Consider the following 22,165-nt stretch of genomic DNA (forward strand, 5'->3'; position numbering starts at 1 on the left):
ATATGGTATATGTTCTATTTATAAGATTACGTAAAATTTAATTACTGGAATTAAAATGACATGGAACCAATCTCTTACTAATGCGAGTGGATTAAATGGTTTAGGATTATAATTATCTAAATAAGCATAATGGAGATAAAAAAGGAGGACAAACGTGTATTTTATGATTTGTCCTCGTTTAACTGCCTCACGTGAACTTTGATGTCCACAAATCCTTCCAAATTTGGCAGCATGGGCAGGGGACATAAGGTCAAGGCTGCTATACGACAGGATGGTACAAGTTCCATTCATAAAATGCTCTGATTGCTACTGCCATCTGTTTACTCGGAAGGGGGCGGAGCCTTATTTCCTTTTTTGGACTTTGCAATGCCAGAAGGATCCTCAAGAGGCGTCAAGGAGCACAGTCTCACCAGGAATGTGCTTATTTGAATAGGCAAGTGCGTGCGCAAGGACGAAGCGCTGGTTCTCCTGGGGGCATTTAGTGAGCATTGTGCTTATCTGAGTTATGTCATAACTTTATTACATGTTTTCTTTTCCCTGAATACACGCCCCTGTAAATGTGACGTCTCTGATTCATTTTCTTCTGCTTTAATTGGTCACCTTACTTCAACTTGGTCTCTGATTACTTCTTTAGCTCAACAAGTAGAACATCACGCTAATACTACAAAGATCATCGGCTCAAATCCCAGGGAGAATATGCAAAATCGTGATTCTTCTCGCTACCGTCCCTTCGGATAGAAGCGTCGGGTAAATGTCTTAATAACGAGTACGTGCTTTCCGCAAAATGGCAAAACGCTGCCATCTACAGTTTATGACGTAATACTGCGGGTATTTATGTCTCATCTGCATTTTATATTTCTGTTATCATCCCTGGTTACTTCTCCTAATGAACAGTATGTTAAAAAAAAAAGCTATCACACAACCCAAAACTAATGCAGGTCGCTTCCCCTATTTTGCCTACGGCCTGTTTGATTGTTTATTTTTCCACCCACCCCCCGCAAAGTTATTTTCTCTGAAAACAGTTGCATCTGGACACCTGTTGCTTGTTACTTATGAGTAAATGGAAAGTATACAAACCAAAAGGTCATTGATTCCCGGCTGCATCCCCCTACATGCATTAAAATGCTTGAGTGTTTTCTTTTCGATTATTGTAACGTTCTGTTTTCCTGTTGAGTCTGTGCTGATTTTGTTTTTACATTTAGTTATACAACAGATCTTAATTTTTGTTATTATTATTATTATTGTTGTTGTTGTTACTCTCAGCAGAGGATGAAAATGAAGGTGCATGTAGCCAGACTGCTCCATGTTAGAAAATGGGAGGGACTGGGGCGGGGCTAGGGGTTGGTGGCATTGCTCTGGAACCCCCGTTTCCACAAGATTCATATTCTGTCACCCGTTACAGATTACAGTGAGGATTCTCTGGCGTCCCACAATGCAGTCTAGGTCTCTCTGTCTCCCAAACGGAGGATGTAAAGAGGAACGGCGCATCACCCTGCTGTGCGGTCAAATGCAGTCAGATTTGCATTGCAATCAGGGGTCGCAAACTTCTGTTCCAGTTAAAGCACAGAGTTTAAAAAGAATAAATAAAAAAAAATCGCTTCCGCCGCATTTTTCCGTGAATGGGGCAGCTGTTTGCTTTGAAGACGATTCGCGAAGTTTCTGTTTGGTTAGTTTCTGTAAATAGACGTTTGTTTCCAGTAAAACTCCAAGGTCTAATGTTGAATGAATTTAGCTGATACAGCGCGTTTATAGCGTACAGTATCAGTGCAGGATAATTGCATGTCTTCCTTTGGGTTTCATGTAGAACTAAAATTAATGCGCGTAAACATATATTTTGCCCCTGAAAATCCAGTCCTTTGGTTTTGTGGATTTATTTTTAGTGGCAGTGAGCCACTGTAGTAACTTCCCCTTTGCTTGCCCATTCACTTTGATTAGTAATTATACATAGAAATGTTGAAAGGGAATTTATTTGTGCAAGCCTTTTTTCCACAGAGTGATGCATACGTTTTGGAGCGCGCTCTCTGTTGTGTTTCACTTGGCAGTGGCTTCACGTAATGTCTCTCCCCACATTTCCCTTCCCATCTAGATAGACGGGGCACCAAATGTTCTGCTTTTCATGTCGCCGTTAGCACATGTATTCGTTAAGTTCCAGCTTTAGATGTACATAATAAAGCTCTTGGACTTTCTGAGTCATTTTCTAATAGAAGAAAAGTCTGCTATAGCCTCATTGAGAAATATTACAGTATAGAACGTTTAAGGTAGTCATATCAATTTGGGCACGACAGTAACAATAATAAACATTATAAATAGTATTAATTACCAGGGAGATTGTCGGATTTAAGGTAGTCTGAGCTAAATGTATGTGGGTGAAGATTAAGCCAGTTTAGTCCAGTCTACCTTAAATCCATCAAGTTATCCAGCTAAGCAAGAAATCCTGCTTTGTGAAACGCCTCTCTGATAATTAATGCTATTTGTAATGCCAAGGTCTGTCACATGAAAACAGGCTGTGGCCAGCAGGGGGTGAAGTGTTTTGGGAACTGAACTCCTAACAGAACAAAGATTGCAAGATCACTTCCGATGTCCGGCTTATCTAATTAATAAGATACTTCATTGTGACAGGTTGTTGTGTTTCTTTGTGACAGGTGTAAACTCTATATAAAAAATAAGAGAGTACTTTGTGTAAAAGTGGAATCGACTTGTTTGACCTTGAAGGCAAAGACGTAATTTAATCACCATGTTTGAGCTCTCAGGGTGGGTGTTTTTTTCTGTTAATTTTCATGGATGCTTTTAAGCTGAAATGTTCATTTTCTCAATTTCCCCATTTATAGATCTATATAGACGAGAACGTTCACTCAAATGCAGCAGCAGGCAGACGGTCGGTTCATTAACCAATATGTCACCGGCTTGCCGGAGCTCTGCTCCACGTTCATCAGCTTCCTGAGCTCTCAGCCATCAAACTAGTTTAAGAAGGTGAGTGTAAACTGATGAGGAAATGCAGCCTGAGCAGCAGGTGTGAGATACATGGTGGAGGGGGGGTGACGATGCCATCTCTCCACAGAATCTTCCAGGACCGGCTCCGCTAGAAGTTCTCGCGCAGCTAGGAGCACCTGGACTTGTAGTTTCAGTCGAGGGTGGGTTTGCACTTGTGGGGGGGGGGGGGGTGTTAATCAAAAAATAATATCATGGAAAACAAGGAAGGAAGATGATTTTCAAACGGAGCTTCTCTCTCTCTCTCTCACCTCATCAGTCAACCATGGACAGGTCTGCAAAAATCAGGCAAGAGGCCCCCTATGTTTACTCTGTGTGTTTATACAGGCAGGATGTGGGGGGAGGTGCGGGGGGGGGGGTGTTTCGGGTGGAAGGGGCTGACCAGACTTATGTCGCTCTTGAAATGTGCATGACTGGAGAAAGGAAGAGAGAGAGAGAGAGAGAGAGAGAGAGAGAGAGAGAGAGAGAGAGAGAGTGCATATGAGTGGGGTGAGGAAAAGGGGGTGCAGGGTTGGGTAGTGGAGTAGGGGGGGCTGTGTGTAGTTTTCCATTCACATTTCTGGGGCGGGGGGCTCATTGTGTGGGATGCAGGCATCTGGAGGTCAATGCCTTGTCTTTGAGCGTGAAACAAACCACCCCCCCCCCCCCAAACACTGTGTGCCAAATGGGAAAGACAGGTGACAAGAATGGGGAAGCAACAGGACTGACCCCCTCCCCCTACACGCTACCCCCAAATCTCAGTATCAGTACTCCATGGTGAGTCAGCCCAAGTTGGTCTGGGTGGGGTGTCAAGCATAGTGTGCAGTGGAAAAATCAGTGTATAGAATCCAGTGAAAATGGAGATTCCAGCAAAAGAGAGCACTGTAAACTGTTTAACAACTTTTTATACTCAGTGGTGGCTACAGTGTGAAGATGATCCAGCATTGGTAGGTGGTCAGTGACCCCGGGGTTCATGACACAAGGGTACATCTTCAGCCAGGTTTTGGAACTCATCATAGACCCAGGCCGTGCGATGGAGCTATGGCTGCGCTCATGAGAAGCGAAGGAGGAAGCTGGTGAGGAGGAGAGCCCATCAGCTTGGGGGTGGGGGGCACTGCAGTTTGCCATATGTGCTTCCTTCTCCTGCTAACTTTTTTTTTTCTGCCCGTTTCCAACCAGAATTTGGGAAGGATGTATCTCAGGAACATCTGCAGGATCCTGGCTGTGTGTGTCCTAAAGCCAGCAGACGAGTGAGCGACGCGGTGTGGTCCACAGGCTTCTTCTCAATTTGAGGTTGTGCTGCAATGACACGGTCTCTTACTCCTTAGTGTCCTTCTCGTACAGAGTAGTGTTGGTTTTGCATTAATTATTAGCTTGGCAAACATGAATTCTGACTTGTATAGCTTGCAGATTTTCACCTGGATATTTACTGAATCGATCACTGTTCACATGTAGCTCAGTGGTACAACATCCAGTCGCCTCCCGGCCATCTGCAGGCAGTCAGTCACCTCCACCCTGCTTCTCTACTCCTTCCACAAGCTCCAGAATGCATCTGTCTATTTTTGAGCTCTAAGTAAATAAGTCAGGCTTGCTGTTTGCCGACTGGCTGGGGCACACTGCACTGTGAATGAACACTGTGTTTTTTCAAGGGGGGTGGGGGGTGGCATGTACTTGTGAATGATTTTCAACGCTGCTGTTGTTTTGGCGGGGGAAGTTTGAGGGATGGGGTGGGGGGGGGGGGTTGTTGGGGTACAGCGAGGAGTAAGCAGAGTGGTTGTTTCACCCAAGCCTGACGCTGGCACATGTGCCATGCTATTCCGGTTTTGGATCGCACTCTCCGACTCTGGCACGCTGCCCCTGGGAGGAGGGCATGGTCATGGGCGCATCATCACTCCCACCTTCGCTCTCGAACCACTTGCACTGTGCAGTCTCTCCCGTAGCACGTGAATCTCCCAGCCTGCCAACCTCTCAGACCTACGGAGGAGTATTGGTCGGGCCGTGAGAAATGTCGCACGCTTGCTTTCCAGCGCATAACGCAAATGTCGTACTTGACGGTCAATGCAAACCCTTCGGTCGCAAAGCTCTGTGGACCTTTCAAGGAGACCACACTTCGGGTCTTGTGGGAAATGGGCGGCGGTGGCTTCACCGTTGGGGATGCGCACTTGTGTTTGAAAGATTGCAGGTTCAAATCCCTGACCAGCGAGGTACCACTGAGGCACCCTGAGCAAGGTACCGCCCCCCAAGCACTGCTCCCCGGGCGCTGGATTAGCTGCCCCCTGCTATGTCACACTGTCACATATGGGTTAAATGCAGAGGACACATTTCGTTGTTGTGCATTGTGTGCCAACACTGAATTATAAAGTTTCATTATATGAAATGTCTGACCAATTCCCCACTTCTTCAACTGATAGCGACATCTTCGGGTGTTTTGAATGTGGACACCGAAATCGAGATTAGTTTATTGTTGTGTGCTTGAGAGAAAGGGCAGTAGATTTAGACTCCAGCATTGCGGGACTAGTGCAGGTGGCTCCGGGATTCGAGTTACAAGTGAAAGTCCCCCCTCACCAACCCCCGTTACCCCTTCCCCCTCGACCCTCATCCCCCCTACCCAATGTGATTTGCAAATTCCTCTGGATAACTCCTAATTCTTTTGACAGATGGACACACTTTATCTGGCCCGGCCTGGCCAGGAATAAGCATTACAACCTCTGCTAAGGCAATTTAAGGAGCACCTGTTTCGGGCCTCTGTCACTTGATAGGAATGGCGTGTTCATGTTGGCACATTCAGACGATTCCCTGGTTCCCATGCTATAGCCTGAGCCTGCCAAATGCCAGGTTGACAATGACTGTGACTTCCCTTTAGAAATGTGGTCCACAGCTAGATGTATTCCTGCAGAGATACTTAAGACAGTTTGCGTGTAAAGTGGCTTTAAGTGTCCATATATGCTAACCAGCTGAGTATCTGAGCTTGGCTTGGGTGGGTGACTATGCCATTTTTCAGCGTTTACTTGCAGTCTATGCCAAGGCTGGTCCCAATAACTCCCATTGGGAATCGCCTTTTTAGTTTGCTTTGGTTCCTTTTTAACCCAGAGCCCAGCTTTGATCCAACAAACGCAATGTAGGTTGCTGCTGCGACAGGTTAAACAGGACCAATCACGGATGCATTTGGCTCTAGGGTTTAGGCTGCATAGGCCACAAACAGTGTACTCTTTTAGATCAGGTTGGGCACGGTCTGCTGAACACCTGCAGCTTTCACTAAAGTTGTCTTTTTTTAAAACCATGTTATATAATTAGAATGTGGTGTGCCTCAGCGCTCAGTACTCGGTCCAATACTTTTCCATCCCTGTTCATCACTCAAGTCTCGATTTCAGTTCTGCAACCATGAAAGCTCTCGTCTCGTGTGATTCAGGGTTTGCGGAGCCATGGACCCTATTTCAAATTAGGGATTGAAAGTCTTTGCATTTTCTTTCTGCCTTGCTGTGCTTAAGTGGACCCTTTAAGTTTTAAATGAGGTGACACAACAGCCCCCGCTAAGGCTTCTTAGTTGTCCCTGGAGGAAGGAAGAGCTTTTTCCTGTTGTGGCTGTAATCAGCAGCCTCTCCTCTTACCCCCACACAATGGTAGCTCTGTTAGCCCTTTGAAGAAGGAGCCCAGTATGAGGACCTTTTCCTGGGGTTTCCGCAACTGCCCGGCGGTTAAGGGCCGCACACACGCACAGTTACCCTTGGATGCCACCTCGCAGGTCGTCACAGTGACTAAGAGGCTTACGTCCTATATGTGCTGGGGGCCTAGGAAGCCCAATGTGAATAGATGAAAGAGGAAAGGAAGAAGGATAAGGCCTGGCTTAATAGACTGTTTTCCTGCAGATCACAGGGGCCCGGGGAACATATCTTTAAAAAAATAAAAAAACAAAACAAAACAGTGAATTAGCAAAATGCTATATTCATTTAAATCTCTCCTCAGGGCATCCAGTTAACCAGCCAGTAGGGAAGGTTGTGGTAAATGTCATTGTTCGACAAATACTACTCACATCAAGTTGGTGAGAGACCCAGACCCGACCTGCATTCTGCTGTCATGGCCCTGATTTGCAAAGCCACGACTTCGCGGGGGGAAATGGCGGTACCTGATATAATTTGCATCTGCCTCGATTGGCGTAATTTACTGCCCTGTTCATGGCCGTTTCCTCAGTTTGTACAGCTGGACGTCTACTTAGACGATCCCTGCTTAAAGACATTACGGTTTTCCAGCATCGATTTGAACAATCTGCTCATAGATGCAGGTTTTGAGGGGAAAAACTAAGATGAGAGGCCGGCTTCGTCGGTCAAGATGCAGATCCTCACTAAGAGATCCCACTGTCCTTGGCCTTAGATCTCACTGCATTTCACAGGGCAGGTCAGTTAGAAAAGGCTTTGGATAGCGAACTATAGGACCAACGTGGGCAGGAACACGCAGAGAAACTAACACAAGGGCATTTCTTTCTAGAAGGAAGCCCCTTTAAATTGGGTGATTAATCTGTGCAACGCTTGGCATTATTCTCAGAGTCATCTCGAACAATTCCATTACCCCTACGATGGATGGACAAGAGCTTTCTGACTGGCACAAAGTCAACTCGTCTCTTAACAAGCCCTCAGCGCCTTTCTTTCAGGCACCAGCAAAAGAGATGCCCGTGGGCTACATTTTTGGGCATTGTTTGATCTCTGGCTGCCCCCTCCCAACCCTGTCCATCCCCTGGGGCTTTTTAAAAAAAAATTATTTCAACGAGCACCAGTCCACAACCTATATGTCCTTATCAGATCTTCACCAAGATCTGCTCTCCTCTAGATTTTAACGTTGGGGGGGGGCACTCGCGAATGCCCCATACCCGTATTTTTTGCATTTCATTGTTTGCTGTGTGGCTCGGTGTAACTTTGTTTTTTTGTGCCATAAGCCAGGAAATCCTGGTTGGCGTGCTGGCTTGGTCCCCGGGCCTTTGTCCTTCTCCTGGCTCCAGTGGATCCATTGATGTTCTCCATCCAGCTGTAAAATTGAGTAGAGAGGAGACCTCGTGTAAAGGGTAAAAAAAAAAAAAAAAAAAAAAGTTACCCCTCCAGTTGGCCAGCGCTGGATGAACCATGAGGCTAAGTGAGAGAGTTTAGGGGGTGAACGTTGTCATGTGATGTTTGTTTCCTGTGACTTCCTGTCTGGGGCTTTTCAGTTTCATGGTGCATTTCCCTGTTCACCGCAGACGCTCTTCAGCGTTAAACAAACCAGGATTAGCATGCCAAGCTCTTTCCACAAACCATAACGTTGTTTGCATTTCCGGAGAAAGCTGGAGTTTCTTTTACCAAAAAGAAAAACCCGCGTCTCTCCCGCGGCTGGAGAGGGATGGTAAATAAAGGAAAGTGAAAAAATGCTTTCAGACGCTCATGTTTGAAACAGGGACAGACGCAGAGTCACAGAGTAGCGTGTAGCAGAATGTAGCGGGACGTACCTATTTCTCTGCCAGTTGTAGGAGTACGAATATAGCCAAGTCTGAGCTGTTCAGATGGCTGCAGCTGTACTGTTCTCTGGCTGGTACGTTACTGGCTGGTAGCGACTTGTTAAACTCCAGTCATTCCTGGAATGTTCCAGTCCGGGTGTTTTATCAGATATGTTGAGCAGGTGTAGCTGATGGCGAACGGGATGGAAAAGCCTAAAACCGCCAAGCACAGTTTAGTGCTAAAAGCTAAGAATTTAAGGGAATTAATGGTGGAACACCCCGGATTGTTACCGAAACACAGGTGCTGGTATGACGTTGTTTTGATAAGGAAATGATGTTGCGTGATTCTGGGTGTTTCAGACCGTCGGGGATTATGGGATTTTATGTAAAATCCAAAGTCGAGAGTAACTTGCTCCATCAAAGTGATGCTTAGCTGAGTTTAGGCCCCTATTCATGGTGCCTTTGAAGTTAACCAGCCAGAGCACAACATTTCAGGGTTTTTTTTAAAGAGCTGGCCTGCTGCAGTGCACCGTGAGAGAAACTGACAACTGCTCCGGTGGAGAGATTGATGTGTCCTGCTGCCCTTTTGGATGCTGCCCCTTCCGGGGATGAGGCTCCCCCATGAGGCACCTGCTGGGAAAGATCTTCCTGCTCCACGTCTCTGTGCAGGGTCTCCAAAATGGGGCTGCATGGTTCACTATCACCGGTTCTGGGCTCTGCAGGCGGCACGGAGGCCAAAAAGCCGGATCAGCCGAACCGAAGCTTCCCGTGACCAAAAGGAAACCGCTGCCTTGATTAACTCGACCCAAAACGCTTCGGCTGAGGCACCCAGCTGTACGGAGGACTCAGATTTTCAGCTGCGTAAATCAGCCTGGATGAAAGGACCTTGTCGACATTGCGCACATTAGCCTGCGTGTGCGTTCCCCTTGCGGTAGAAGGAAGTACCATCCATTCGCCACATTAATTTAGGCGTCATCTCAATCCCAACCCACTCCCAGGGGAAGCTTTGGGTCGCCGCATCAATCCTTTATGATTGAATTGGGTTTTAAGCTGGTGACGCAGCGTGACACATCCTGCTGTTTTTTTTTGGGGGGGGGGGCATTCTTATTCTCGTGTGTCATGGTGATCTGGGGATCACGGGTGCATCATTGGGAAGTTTCCGGCTTCCTGAATGGGATGCTGATGGAGGGGGGTGGATAGGGGGGGGGGTAGTTGAGTGCCTGATCAGTGCACCCCATTGCAAAAGAGGCCAGAAGAGTAGGGGTCAGGGGTCGAGCTGGGGCACAGAGCTCACAGGGTCCACCGGAGGGTCATGGGGTCCGACCGGAAGAGCATCTCTCCCGTGGAAATGCGTTACTGATTCACGTGTGGCGTGACCTAGGGTGGGGGGTGGGGGGGGGCGGAATTACCCAGCCCTAAATTGTGTAAAGGGGGGAGAGGGTTTTGTGCGGTGGGGGTAAGAGTTTGGGTGAATTGGGGGGGGGGAGCGGTAGTCGTTTTCCCAGAGTGAATCTTGCCTGCTCCAGCTGCAGACGACCCAACACAAAAAGAGTACTGAGGAGGAGACACAGCTTGAATATGTGCTTTGGGTGACCTGGGGGGGGGGAAGGGAGGGGGGGGCAGGGGTAGGGGTGAACTGCCTGGCTTTAATTGTAAAAACAAGACGTGGCTGTCTATGAAATTAAACCTTTTCATAGGCACTAACGCGCACAGGCACATATTGTGCGGCGCAGAAGCCAGCTGGTCCTGAGGGAGTTGCGTTTTTCCCAGCAGCTAATTCCCCAGTGGGTCCTTCCCATTATGGGGGCACTTTACCCCCCCCCACCCACACACACACACACACACACACTAACACACACACACACACACATGCACTTAAACCTCATTTAAAGATGTTTTCAGCTGTCACCGTAAGCAGCATAAGTGGTTCTTTGTTCCATAATTTCTCCACCCAACCCATCCCACCGTAACCCCATTTCTCCAGGACACCCCCACCCCCGTCACAAACTGCGGCCCCTTTGGCGAACAGTCACTACTGGACTTACCTGGGGAGGGGCCAGTTTTGGTCGCCCTGCCCAGATCTTTACCCAGAATTCACGAAAGGCTATTGTGTGGTTTCCCGGGCCATGAATCCATCAGGCTGTTGGGTCCGAACCCAGATTTCCCAGAATACCATCCCGCTTGTCATACCATATGGTCTCAGCGCTCCCAGACCCTTCGCTCCGCAAGCAGTCATCTCAATTCCACAGTAAGGACAACCCCTTGGAGAACCCGTGCAGTACCTTGGTTATTCAAGGTGGGGCGCTGTGATGGCATGAGATATGTAAAATAATTCTAACTAGCAACCCACCCCTCATCCTCGCCCGGAGGACGGCACTCTCAATAGCATGTTTTATGATGTTAAATGATTCCCTTTTGCGTCTCTGAGTGAGTTTGGCCCCAGATCAATTTTGCATTAAAATGAAACTCCTACTTGTGTAGAGGAGGGGGGGGGGTCTTCAATAGGTCTCCATAATAAGATGTTGTGCTGTGTACATTTTTATTTAATGATGAAGTAAATTTAGTACGAGTGGTTGTGGGGGTGTGTGTGTTTTTTTTCTAGAATGTAACAGGAAGCTGTCATGTCATGCACACCGTGAAAGGAAAACAGAATAAGAGCCCTGTGCTGGCTGGGGGGAAGAGGACAGCGGTGCATTCATGACAAAAATACCTCGTCTGGCGCCGAGAGAGTCCTGCGGTGAGGGGGACACTGCCTACCTGTCCTTGTGGGTCCCCCCAATGCCGCCGGACCTCACAGGCCGTCGGGGAGTGGTCCACAAACACGGAGCTGTTAAAACTAATGGTCGTGGGGGGGGGGGGCAGCTCCAGTAACAGCTGTTCGACGTGGAAGTTTGGCCTAAAGGCCGTTAATGTGAGACAGATGCGTGTAATGCCCCTATGCTGCCTGAGGGGCGGCGGGGCGGAGCGAGGGTGCTCCGGGGGTGAGATAATGCGGGCAGCGCGCCCCCATGGACTGGGCGCTCTTCCGTTAAAGGGGAAGCCCGTATCCAAGCAATGTCCGGGTTAATGACCAAGGTCCTGCTAAGGTGGGTGAAATGGCGGGACGCCTTCCCGCAACCCTCCTCCCTGTCCCACCACACCCCCCCGCTCCCTGTCCCATTAAATGAAGGCGGTGTCATCAGAAGGTCGCTGGTTCAAATCCCAGAGCTGCAGAGTGACGTCATCACTGGGCCCCCGAGCAAAGCCCTTAATGAGCAGTTTCTCCAGGGACCGGCTGACCCCATTTTCTCGATTTTATGTCGCTTTGGATAAAATTCTCTGATAAATAAATTAAATGTAAGTAGGTGTTTGACATTACCAAACCCTTCCTGACGTAAATGTCTGTTAGAACAGTCCTCTGTAGAGCTGTATTTCAAATGGGGGGGTTGAGGGAGGCTCTCGGATGTGCTTTCCGGGAGGGGCAGTTCCTTCACTCGTTATTCAGGGCTGGTTCGTCAATCTGAGTATAATTACCGGCCTGCACTGCAAACTGTCGCTGTAACAGGAGTGCTCAGCCGATTGCCTCAGGGATGGAACCCGCTCCCGCTCCGTCCGTCCTTCCCAATCCCCCGAGTCACGGGCCTGCGGGATGTTTGTGGCACCGTCTAGAGGAGCGCAGGAGTCTGCGGCTTTGCTTCCAGCAGCCTTGGCAGGAAGCAGAAGGACTCTGCGGGGATAATCCATGCGGATTCTACCGGCTCCAGGCCCCTGTCGCATTCCCTGCGGCTTTGCAGCCCCTGCGTGGGTGCTCAGGCAACCCCGAGAGTTGGGTGGCATTTTGCCTGCGTTGCGTTTTTGTAATTTCTGACCTGCCCTGACCTGGGTGTGTGTGTGTGTGTGTGTGTCTGTGGGGGGGGGGTATGTATTGCATTTTGGAGATTTTCATGTTGTGGGGGCACATTTTTTCTCTGGTCCCCACAAGTGGAAACTCAATTACATAAAAAAACAGCGACTGCAATCAAAAAACTAAAATTGGCAAAGTCTTGTATTTTGTTCCGCTGCTTCTGGTTAAGGTTAGGGGTTGGGTTAGGGGTTTAAAGTTGGGATTAGGGTTTTCATCATAGAACTGAATGGACGGTCCCCACAAAGGTATGAATACAAATGTGTATGGTGTGTGTGTGCGCAAGTGCATGTGTGTGTCTGCGTGTGTGTTTTTTTTTTTATTTCTCACAGTCTCTCCGATTCCTCCCGGAAAAATGCCAATCTTCCGGAGTTGTGCCAAGTTGCCATTATTCCCATCTTAGGTAATAAATCCGCAAGCAGCTGCTGACTGAATGTTTGGTGGGTCTCTGTCCTCTGCTGTGCTATAAACCCAGAGAGGAGCTCTGCGAGATGGCAGAGCATGTGCTGGGTGAACTGGGATGTCCGGGGTGGAGGGGGTGGGGGGCAGATAGTGAGCCCCCGGATCTGAGTACTGAGCTCCCATCTAATCCCTGCTTCCTGGACTGTGTCAACCAGAGAGGAAGCGGCAGATTTATGTAATGATTGGATGGTGGATGATTCCCTGCTACCTGGAGGGGTGCAGGAGGATGCTGTCAGATGAGGGGGGGGGGGCAGCCTTTCAGGGTTCAGGCTTACCCAATTTGGGATGACGGTTCCCACTGGTTTAACGTCCCCAGAGCAGCATCTGGGTGGGTGGGGGCATGGTGGGGCTGGGGGGGGGGGGGGACAGTGCCCCTGGGCCTTTACACAGTCACACTAATTAGGTGTCTGATGTCTCTCTGTCAACAGACAGGACCCTCGAGAGGTCTGGTAGTACTCATCCACCACCGCAGCTCCTCTGCACGGACGCAGGACATTCACAAAATCCGACTTTGGTGGCGCTCATACAAAAATCCATGCGGATACTTCCGCCATGAGCTCACCATCCTAGGCCGAAAAGCTGCTAAACAACACTTAAGCCGCGGTAGGTTCCCTACATCCTGACGGGCCTGAAACCCAGGGCTGCCCGTGGTGTGTGGCATCTGCAGGTGCTCGACGGACGGCATGCCGCCCCGCATGGCTGCAGTAAGCGTGCTGACCGCTGCCCCCTGCAGGTCTCCCGTGGTAGCTGATGTGGGAGCTCTTCAGCCATCTATGTGTCGCCATACATGCATCCTGTGTTGGGGCAAAAAAATTGCACTTTTTTTGTTTTTTGTTTGACAATTTTTTGAAAGAAAATATAAAATGTTCTGTGTTATATTTAATATATCATATGTTATATATCTTTCTCTCCTTCTCCCCCCATAGCCCCCCACCTAAAATAATACCATTCCCCTGTATGCCTTCTCCTTTCCTAAAAACTCACCCACATCTATCCTCGCCTTCCCTAAAAACACCCCCTCCCTCCCAAAATGCACCCTTCCCCCCCTTATGCCCCCCCAAAAGCATACCCTTCCTGTCCGCCTCTCTTGTCCCTCCGATGCAGCGGACCGCATGGGACTAACATGACGGCAACACCGCAGCCAGACCTGCGCCCAGACGCCAGAACTGCAGTTCTCCAAATGCACTCCCCCCACCCCACCCTGTCACCCCCACCCTTCCCCAGACCTGAAATCTGAGCCAAATCAATTGCCCCCCCCCCCATTTCCACCGGTACCACTGCAATTTACAGAGCAATAAATAATTCTGAAAACTGCACCGGGGTCCTGGTGCGTCTTGCTTGCAGCAGAGACGATGCCAAACTGCCCCCCCCCCCCCATCCCCTTAACTGTAGGAGCACATGGCCCCGTGGATGCCCCTCCAAGGGGGGCATGGCATCTCCGGTTTCGGCAAGCCCTATTGTATGTGACCCTAAACCCCCACCCCCCCAATCCCTCCAGCTCTGCCTGGGGACATGCGATCCGTAGCGAGTTCCCTGTCCCTGCTGGGAAGCTTTGGGTTCATTCCTCGCCCCCCCAGGGCCAGCTCGCCGAGGTATAGAAGCACGTTACTGCAGTTCGCATTTCCCTGTTTGATGGCATTTTCCAGGTGGTGGGGGCACAGCCTCGCAGACGCATCACTCACATCGTCCACCGCTTTAATTATAATCGGCAGGGTTTTTTGTTCTTTTGCTCTTAGTGACGCTGGAATCCCATCGAAACCTCGACCACGTTCCTCAGGAATTTGTGCTCCATTATTTCTTGTCTTTCTGCGCATTCGATCCTGCTGACGCTCTCTGTCGCACGCACACACACACACACACACACACGCACACACGCATGCACATGTACACACACGCACGCACACACACACGCACACACGCATGCACATGTACACACACACACGCACACACACACACGTGTAGGGTATACCTATCTTTATGGGGCCCGCTCATTCACTGCTATGGGAAAAATGCTAACGCTAACTATGACAACCTTAACCCCCACCCTGCCCTAACCATAACCATAAGACACCAAGCAAAATACAAACGTTTTTGCATTTTTAACTTTTTCATAGCAGTCATTTATTTTTATACAATCGAGTTTTCCCTCAGCAGGAACCTGGTCCCCATAAGGGAAAAAAAAACGGATGGGGACACTGTGTCCCCCACAAGGTAGGTATACCCACTCACACACACACACACTCACACACACACACACGCAGACGCACACACACACACACACGCACACGCACTTCAGATTTTTTCTCATTACTCCCAGACCACATCCTGCCCCCCGTCAGTCACAGGCTTCTGGAGAGCAAGCTGGGTCTGAACTTTTTTTAAAAAAATTTATTTTAACTTAAACAACATGTTTCCTTGTATGTGACAGCAGTAATGACAGAGTAGGTGAGGGAAATACGGGTAGGTTAAACCGGCACGGAAATGCCCACTCTCTCAGCGGGCTCGGGCCTAATTTTGCGTTCCTGGGCTGTAATCACACTCTCGCCTGGCATCTCCGGATCCTCGGCGGCTTCGCGTACGGTCAACAGGCTAAATGTCTCGGGGGCTTGTGGAGGCGAAGCCAGGAAGAGTGCAGGAGAGAGTGCAGAGATAAGCCTCGGGGTCAGAGGTCAAAGGTCGTGCGGTGACACCATTAGGTCGAAGTGAGGCATGACATAGCGGGCGGGGCACCACGCAGGAGTGTTTTCTCGGCACGAAACGTGCTGTTTCCACGTTTCTCGTCCCACTTCATGACGCTGAGGACGGCAGCCATATGTGTGAGACTTCAAACCTTCGACGGGAGGAGACACGTGGCCGACATTACGGCCCCCGAATCTCATCTCCGTCCGACGGGGGTCACTCCAGAGATCAGCGGGATCCTTTTTTTATAGCTGCTTTGCTTTCATATCGACGAGGGACGACTCGCCAAACCCGCCGATCTCCGGATTCCGCTGCGCTTATCTTTTCCATGGAAACAGCCCCCCACCCCATGCAACAGAATTCCAGGCAGGATTTATTGGCAGAGGTAAGGTGATATAACGCACTGTTGACACTGTGGGGGGGGTGGCTATGAAGGCACTCTGCCCCCCCCCCCCCAAGTGATTGACAGTCCTCATTAACAGTGGGGGTTATCTGACACAAAAATAGCGAGGGCGCCGGACACGCGATATCCGACCCCCCCCCCAGATTCCTTGCTGCGAGGCTTGTCTGCTTTCACTGCTCATCTGCAATACCCCCCCCCCCCCCCAACAAGAAAAAAACTTATCTCTGCTACAGGCCATTACCGTAATCTTCGGTGCCTGAGGTCGAACTACAGGCCGGTTCTGAGCGTTATGGGAAAATGTAGACTCTACAAGACAGCTGGTGTCCCATGTAGTCATTGATTGTACCCCCCCCCCCCCCCCCCCCCCGGTACGTGTGTCTGTAGCTTTAAAAATGAGCTGAGGCAGTTTTCATCGAAATGCCTCGCATAGCTGGCATGATCCTACCATACCGCATTTCCCTCAGCTGTGTTTTTCTCTGAAGTGCAATGTCCCATAACTTAGTGACTGCGCGGGGGGGGGGGTCACATGATTTAAATTATATGAATTATCCTTCATTTCGGTCCAACATGAGCCCACTAGAAAGATCAGTGGGTCTTTTTCAAGTGTTTTTGGCTGGCGAACAAAAAAACAAAAAAAGAGAGAGAGATGGATCATGTCTCCTGAGTAAGGATGACTTCAGCCGGGAACCAAGTCAGCGCATGGACATCACTAAGTCAACAGGCCAATTTCCAGCTCACTGGCCCGACGGATTCAGCCCTGCCAGTCGGGCCGTGAAACGCCTGAATGTTTTCAAGCTACCCTGTGGTAACCCCCCCCCCCCCACCGCCTTCCTGTCTACTATTCCAGTCTGACCCTGGGAAAGGTCCCTCGGAGATGGTCTCCTTGGGCCAAGCAGTGAAAGGTGACTCCACTTTGGTAGCTCATACCAAAAATGCGAGTAGAACTTCCTAAATAATGGCTTCATGAATCTGCCATATGAGTCAAAGCATCTTTTTCGTCAACCTCATGGTTGGGTCATATATCATCCTTGTAGGTTCAGCGTACATGAAAAGAAATAAGTAGGATATATATTCTGAGACAACCATCCATTTTCTGAAACCGCTTATCTTCTTCAGGTTCGAGGGGGGGTCCGGAGCCGATCCCAGAGGCTCTGGGTGCAAGGCAGGGAACAACCTGGGATGGGGCTCCAATCAGAGGTGGAAAGGTTCAGGTTTTATTTTAACCAACCAGCTGAGTATAAAGAGTCACAGTCACAGAGGACTTAACTGGTTGGTCGAAACAAAATTTTGGTCTGGATTAGTATTTTCTTGACCTAAACTTTCCACCCCTGTCTCCAGCCCATCGCAGGGCACAATAACACACACTTGCTGGCAACTTAGTAACTCCAATTAGCCTTAATGTGTTTTTGGACTGTGGGGGGAAACCGGAGTACCCGGAGGAAGCCCCATGACGACTCGGGGAGAACATGCAAACTCCACACACATGGAACCATAGCAGAGACTCGAACCCGGGTCCCAGAGGTGTGAGGCGGCAGTGCTAACCACTGCACCACCATGCCGCCCCATACAGTGCTAACCACTGCACCACCACGCCACCCCATACAGTGCTAACCACTGCACCACCACGCCACCCCATACAGTGCTAACCACTGCACCACCATGCCGCCCCATACAGTGCTAACCACTGCACCACCATGCCGCCCCATACAGTGCTAACCACTGCACCACCACGCCACCCCATACAGTGCTAACCACTGCACCACCACGCCACCCCATACAGTGCTAACCACTGCACCACCACGCCGCCCCATACAGTGCTAACCACTGCACCACCACGCCACCCCATACAGTGCTAACCACTGCACCACCACGCCACCCCATACAGTGCTAACCACTGCACCACCACGCCGCCCCATACAGTGCTAACCACTGCACCACCACGCCACCCCATACAGTGCTAACCACTGCACCACCACGCCGCCCCATACAGTGCTAACCACTGCACCACCATGCCGCCCCATACAGTGCTAACCACTGCACCACCATGCCGCCCCATACAGTGCTAACCACTGCACCACCATGCCGCCCCATACAGTGCTAACCACTGCACCACCACGCCACCCCCATACAGTGCTAACCACTGCACCACCACGCCACCCCATACAGTGCTAACCACTGCCCCTCCCCCTCCATTCTGAGACATCTACATGACATATTTAGACTTGGACATTGAGACAGACAAAAGAAATTCGGATGAACACCTGATTAGTGGGAAAAGATTGTAAATATATATTTAGCACCTCATTAACCATTGACTGAATCTTCTCCGCCTCCCCCGGGCAGACGCCTCAGTCACTATGGAAGAGTCCGGCTGCCTCGCATGCCATGTTGGGCGTTTCAGGTCCGGAAGCTACAAATCCAGACCGAGGTTTTGCTTCAACCCACCAGTTGACTACTCTGTGACTGTGACTCTTTATGCCCAGCTAGTTGATAGGAACAAAACCTTGGTCTGGATTTGTAGCTTTTGGACCTGAAATGCCCAACACCGCTCGCATGCCCGCGAGCAAGGCTATGAACAGCAGTGTCTGCCAGTCGGCTGGCTATCCTCCACGGTTGCCGACGTCCAGAGTACGCCAAATGCGGCCATTACTGGCACAGTGGAGATGGATAACAGAGTCCCTTATTGACGTGGCTTTTGGCTATCTCAAGCCTTGTTTGAAAGGTCTCTGTGTTATTGGCGTAGGAGATAAAAAGAACAGGTTTACTAGCTTTAACTAAACAGCATGTCGATAGTGTTTGGAGATCCAAGAGGGTGAGATTAAGCTTGCCTACTCTTATCTCCAGTGCTCCCCCTCCCCCCGTCTGCCTCAAAGCCCTCCAGACCTCCTTATTCCAGTCCGGGGTGACTGCCAGGCCACGACACCCCTGCTTATCAGGCGTCCTTCGTGCCCTCGCGCTGGCAGCATCTGGGAACGTGTGTTAGATAAGCGGCGGACGCCAGCACACCATGTCCGAAGGGGTCACCCTCTCGGCCCTGGGAGAGCTGGTGGTCCCGCCCTCCTTCCAGCTGTTTCCAGTCACAGAGCTGATTAAACCTGATAGGCCAGCCCACAAATGAATCATTTATCTCCCAGGACTGCACATTCACCTGAAATACAGCAGACACTAGCCAGGTGGGACTTGGCTATATCATTAATTTTATCGTTTTTATCGTTTTCATTTTATCGTTTGGTCAGGTCTTAGCGCCACACATCCGTTTAAATAGCTTACATCACAATGGTGGGTGGGTGAGGGAGGGGTCTTTGACAGGGACACGTTGGGACAAGGAGTATTTAAATTATACTTTTATTTCATACAAAACAAAAACAATAAACAAATAAATTAGATATTTCTAGAATAATTCTCTTTAAGGCTCTGAAAATAGGACATCGGGATTGTTGCAATGGTACAAGGGAAATGGAATGTAATATAGACATTTCGTTAAGAAAACATGACGGATAGATCATCTAAAACCTTTAGCCGTCGTTTTGAAGGCCGCAGCCGGCCTTTCCGAGATAAAAACGTAACTGCGACAGACATAAGATGAAAGAAATACGCTTACTGTACTGTATGCCATGTATAATACGCTCATTAGAAATTGCCACTTTAAAGTGATATGAATTATTTGGTACGTATAGTTTCACGTCATACATATGCTTGAAACTACATAATTTAAAGTGGCAATAACTCATATATATATAAATACATTTCCTTGCATTTTGTACGCTACTCTTAAATATTCGAAGCGGTCTGTTGAACAACGTCGGGCGTCTGAAACGTCATTTAAGCCCGATCTGCCTCTGATGATGTACAAGACTGGTGTCACAGTTCACAAAAAGCCCCCCCCCCCCCCCCCCCCCATCCAAGTCATTTAACTTTCAACTTCTTTGATTAACATCAACCCCCCCACTTTAATACATCCTATAGATATGAATTGACATAGCTTATAGGGATATGAGGCAGTTCTAAATTCACTTGGCGGGGGCGGGGGGTTCAGGGGTGGGGTGAATCAGACCGTTATCTTCTCTGGGGGGGGGTGAACTCCAGCGTCCCCTGAAGATAACGACCGGAGCTTGTCCCTGAAGGGACAGGATTAGCATTTGTATATTAAAAGACACAGCTGAATAATGGCAAAGCCCCGAGGGCGATTTGCATCATAAGGCCTCCTCATTTGCACACAGGCCCAGGAGGTCGCCTGTCCTTGCAGTCACACCCACAGCGGCCCATTGTTGGTCCCCGAGCTTCCGTTCCAGTCCCCCCACATGCGGGGCACCCGCGCTGGGTTAAAGATTTATAGGAGACAAAAAAAAAAGCGATTCTCCCTCTAAATCAATCAATCTGAGCCCCCTGCGCATTCACTCTGGCTCCACAGATTTCACGCCGCTCTCGCCGTCGGGGACGACAGTTTCCACTGGGCCTCTATGCCGGCGATGAAATTTTTCTCTTCCAGGTACAGATTTCAGAGTCGAGAGTCTTTGCGAGTCACAATTAGTCCCAAGAGCCCTTCAATTGTGAAATCCACGGAGTGTCACCCACGGACGATTTCAGTGAACGGCAACTCCTTTGCTCAAATGCATAGACAGCTACATGGTTTCCAGTAAAAATAATATACGGTCCAAAGTTATTTGCTTTCACCTCAAACGCCTCATATGATTTAAAAATAACTTATAAAACGTAACTGTCTTTTCTCCCCCCTCTTTGTGATATATACATAAAATATTTTAATATTTAATATATTCATAGGAGATCAGAAATTTAGGCACTTTACTGTCTGCACAGCAACTTTACACAAGATATCCTGAGATTTAAGACAATTTTTAAATACCAGGTTGTAAAATAATATTTTATATATATATATTTATATATATATTTATATTGTACAATGCTATCGCCTTCTGTTTTATACGAAAATATATTTCTCTTTTTTTAACGTTCGATACTGGTTCTAAATGGGTTTAGTTTAGCTTCTGTTATTCTGAATTTTCTCCCACAGCGACTGTAATTAAAAAGAGCCTAATGTAAAAATGTCCTGCTTCATGAAGGAGAACCTGAAAATGCAAACCAGACTTTCTCACAGTGCTAATGAGATAATGTTCCACGGCACGGAGCCAAAAACCCGCTGCCTTTCCGCCACTTTTCGCATTTTTGTTTTTAAAGCAAACATCTCGAAGGTAACTTCCACGAGCCGACCCCCCCTCCCACGCCGGCCGCCTGCTGACGGGGGGGGTGACCCTTTTCAGGTCTTTATCCTGGAGTGCACGTCGTGGTAGCCGAGGAGGCAGGGGTCTGTGGACAGAGCATCGTGGGTAAAGACCGAGTCATTGTCCGAGGAACAGGAGCTGGAGGTGTCCTCACAAGATGGGGAGTACTGCTCGAACGGCGTTGAGAGGTCCAGGTACTACAAAGGAAGCAGATGCAATCACTTGTTTCAGTTTCGAATCAGAGGATTCTGGGCCCTCGATTGGTCCATGCGATTTGTGTACATTGGTTGTGCAGTGCTACCAATAGCGGTTAGCTTACCTCATCTGAGACAGACAAGAGCACCCGGTCCAGCTCTTCCACCAGCTGTTTGAAGGTGGGCCTCTGGGAGGGAACTGCATGCCAGCATTCCCTCATCATCATATAGCTGTAAACAGGAGACACGGACCACCTTAGCTTATGGTCATTGCTAGTGCTACTGTATCCAGCTATGTGCAAAAGCTAATCCTAGTTTTAAAATTTGTTAGCTAGCTTACATACCATAGTCTGCCAGTGTTCCTAGGTATAGCATGTTTACTGAAGGCAATATCACGTCCCAGAAAAAGTTTGATGAAGCACTCGTGCAATAATAGCTTAGCCGGATATTGTTCTTGTGATTAGCGCCACAGCGTTAGACCATGCTAGTGCTAGAATTTTTGCCATATAGACATACTGAAGATTCATGTTGCTTATGTACTTACAGTTCATGTGTGCAGTTGGAGGGCTTGTCCATCCGATGGCCCTCCTTCAGCAGCTTGAAGAGCTCTTCCACGGGAATGCCGGGGTAAGGCGACCCCCCCAGAGTGAAAATCTCCCACATCAAGACACCGAAGGACCACCTGGAAGAAAAAACGGGAGCCGACATCTACGATCAGTGCATTTCTCAAGCCGGCAAAAAGCCACCAAAGTGTAAAAGGGGGAGGGAGTGACCTGGAGCTACTGGTCAACGAGACAAGCTACCCTTCGCAGCCTGAGGCCTTTCACATGAAGGGGGAAACGATACTGCAGCAGTGGTTGGCCCAAGGCCGGCAGGAATAGG

At 49.1% G+C, this 22,165-nt stretch overlaps 2 protein-coding genes across 4 annotated transcripts in view; both read right to left on the reverse strand.

Annotated features, from left to right (window-relative positions):
* Positions 1-15,417, reverse strand: part of uimc1 (ubiquitin interaction motif containing 1) — a 32,219-nt gene extending 16,802 nt beyond the window's left edge. The window contains exon 1 of the mRNA XM_048997666.1: positions 15,413-15,417. The gene's annotated coding sequence lies outside the window, so the exon portion shown is untranslated. The remainder of the gene's footprint in view (positions 1-15,412) is intronic.
* A 4,463-nt stretch (positions 15,418-19,880) lies between these two features.
* The window catches only part of fgfr4 (fibroblast growth factor receptor 4), a 51,884-nt gene continuing 49,599 nt past the window's right edge, over positions 19,881-22,165 (reverse strand). For all 3 annotated transcript variants that reach the window (XM_048997669.1, XM_048997667.1, XM_048997668.1), the window contains 3 exons: positions 21,828-21,965; positions 21,409-21,514; positions 19,881-21,286 (listed from right to left, as the gene is read on the reverse strand). In XM_048997669.1, the coding sequence (XP_048853626.1) occupies positions 21,125-21,286; positions 21,409-21,514; positions 21,828-21,965 (406 nt within the window). In that variant the 3' untranslated portion in view covers positions 19,881-21,124. The remainder of the gene's footprint in view (positions 21,287-21,408; positions 21,515-21,827; positions 21,966-22,165) is intronic.

This window comes from Brienomyrus brachyistius, unplaced genomic scaffold (genome assembly GCF_023856365.1).
Source record: "Brienomyrus brachyistius isolate T26 unplaced genomic scaffold, BBRACH_0.4 scaffold35, whole genome shotgun sequence".
Classification (NCBI taxonomy): Eukaryota; Metazoa; Chordata; class Actinopteri; order Osteoglossiformes; family Mormyridae; genus Brienomyrus; species Brienomyrus brachyistius.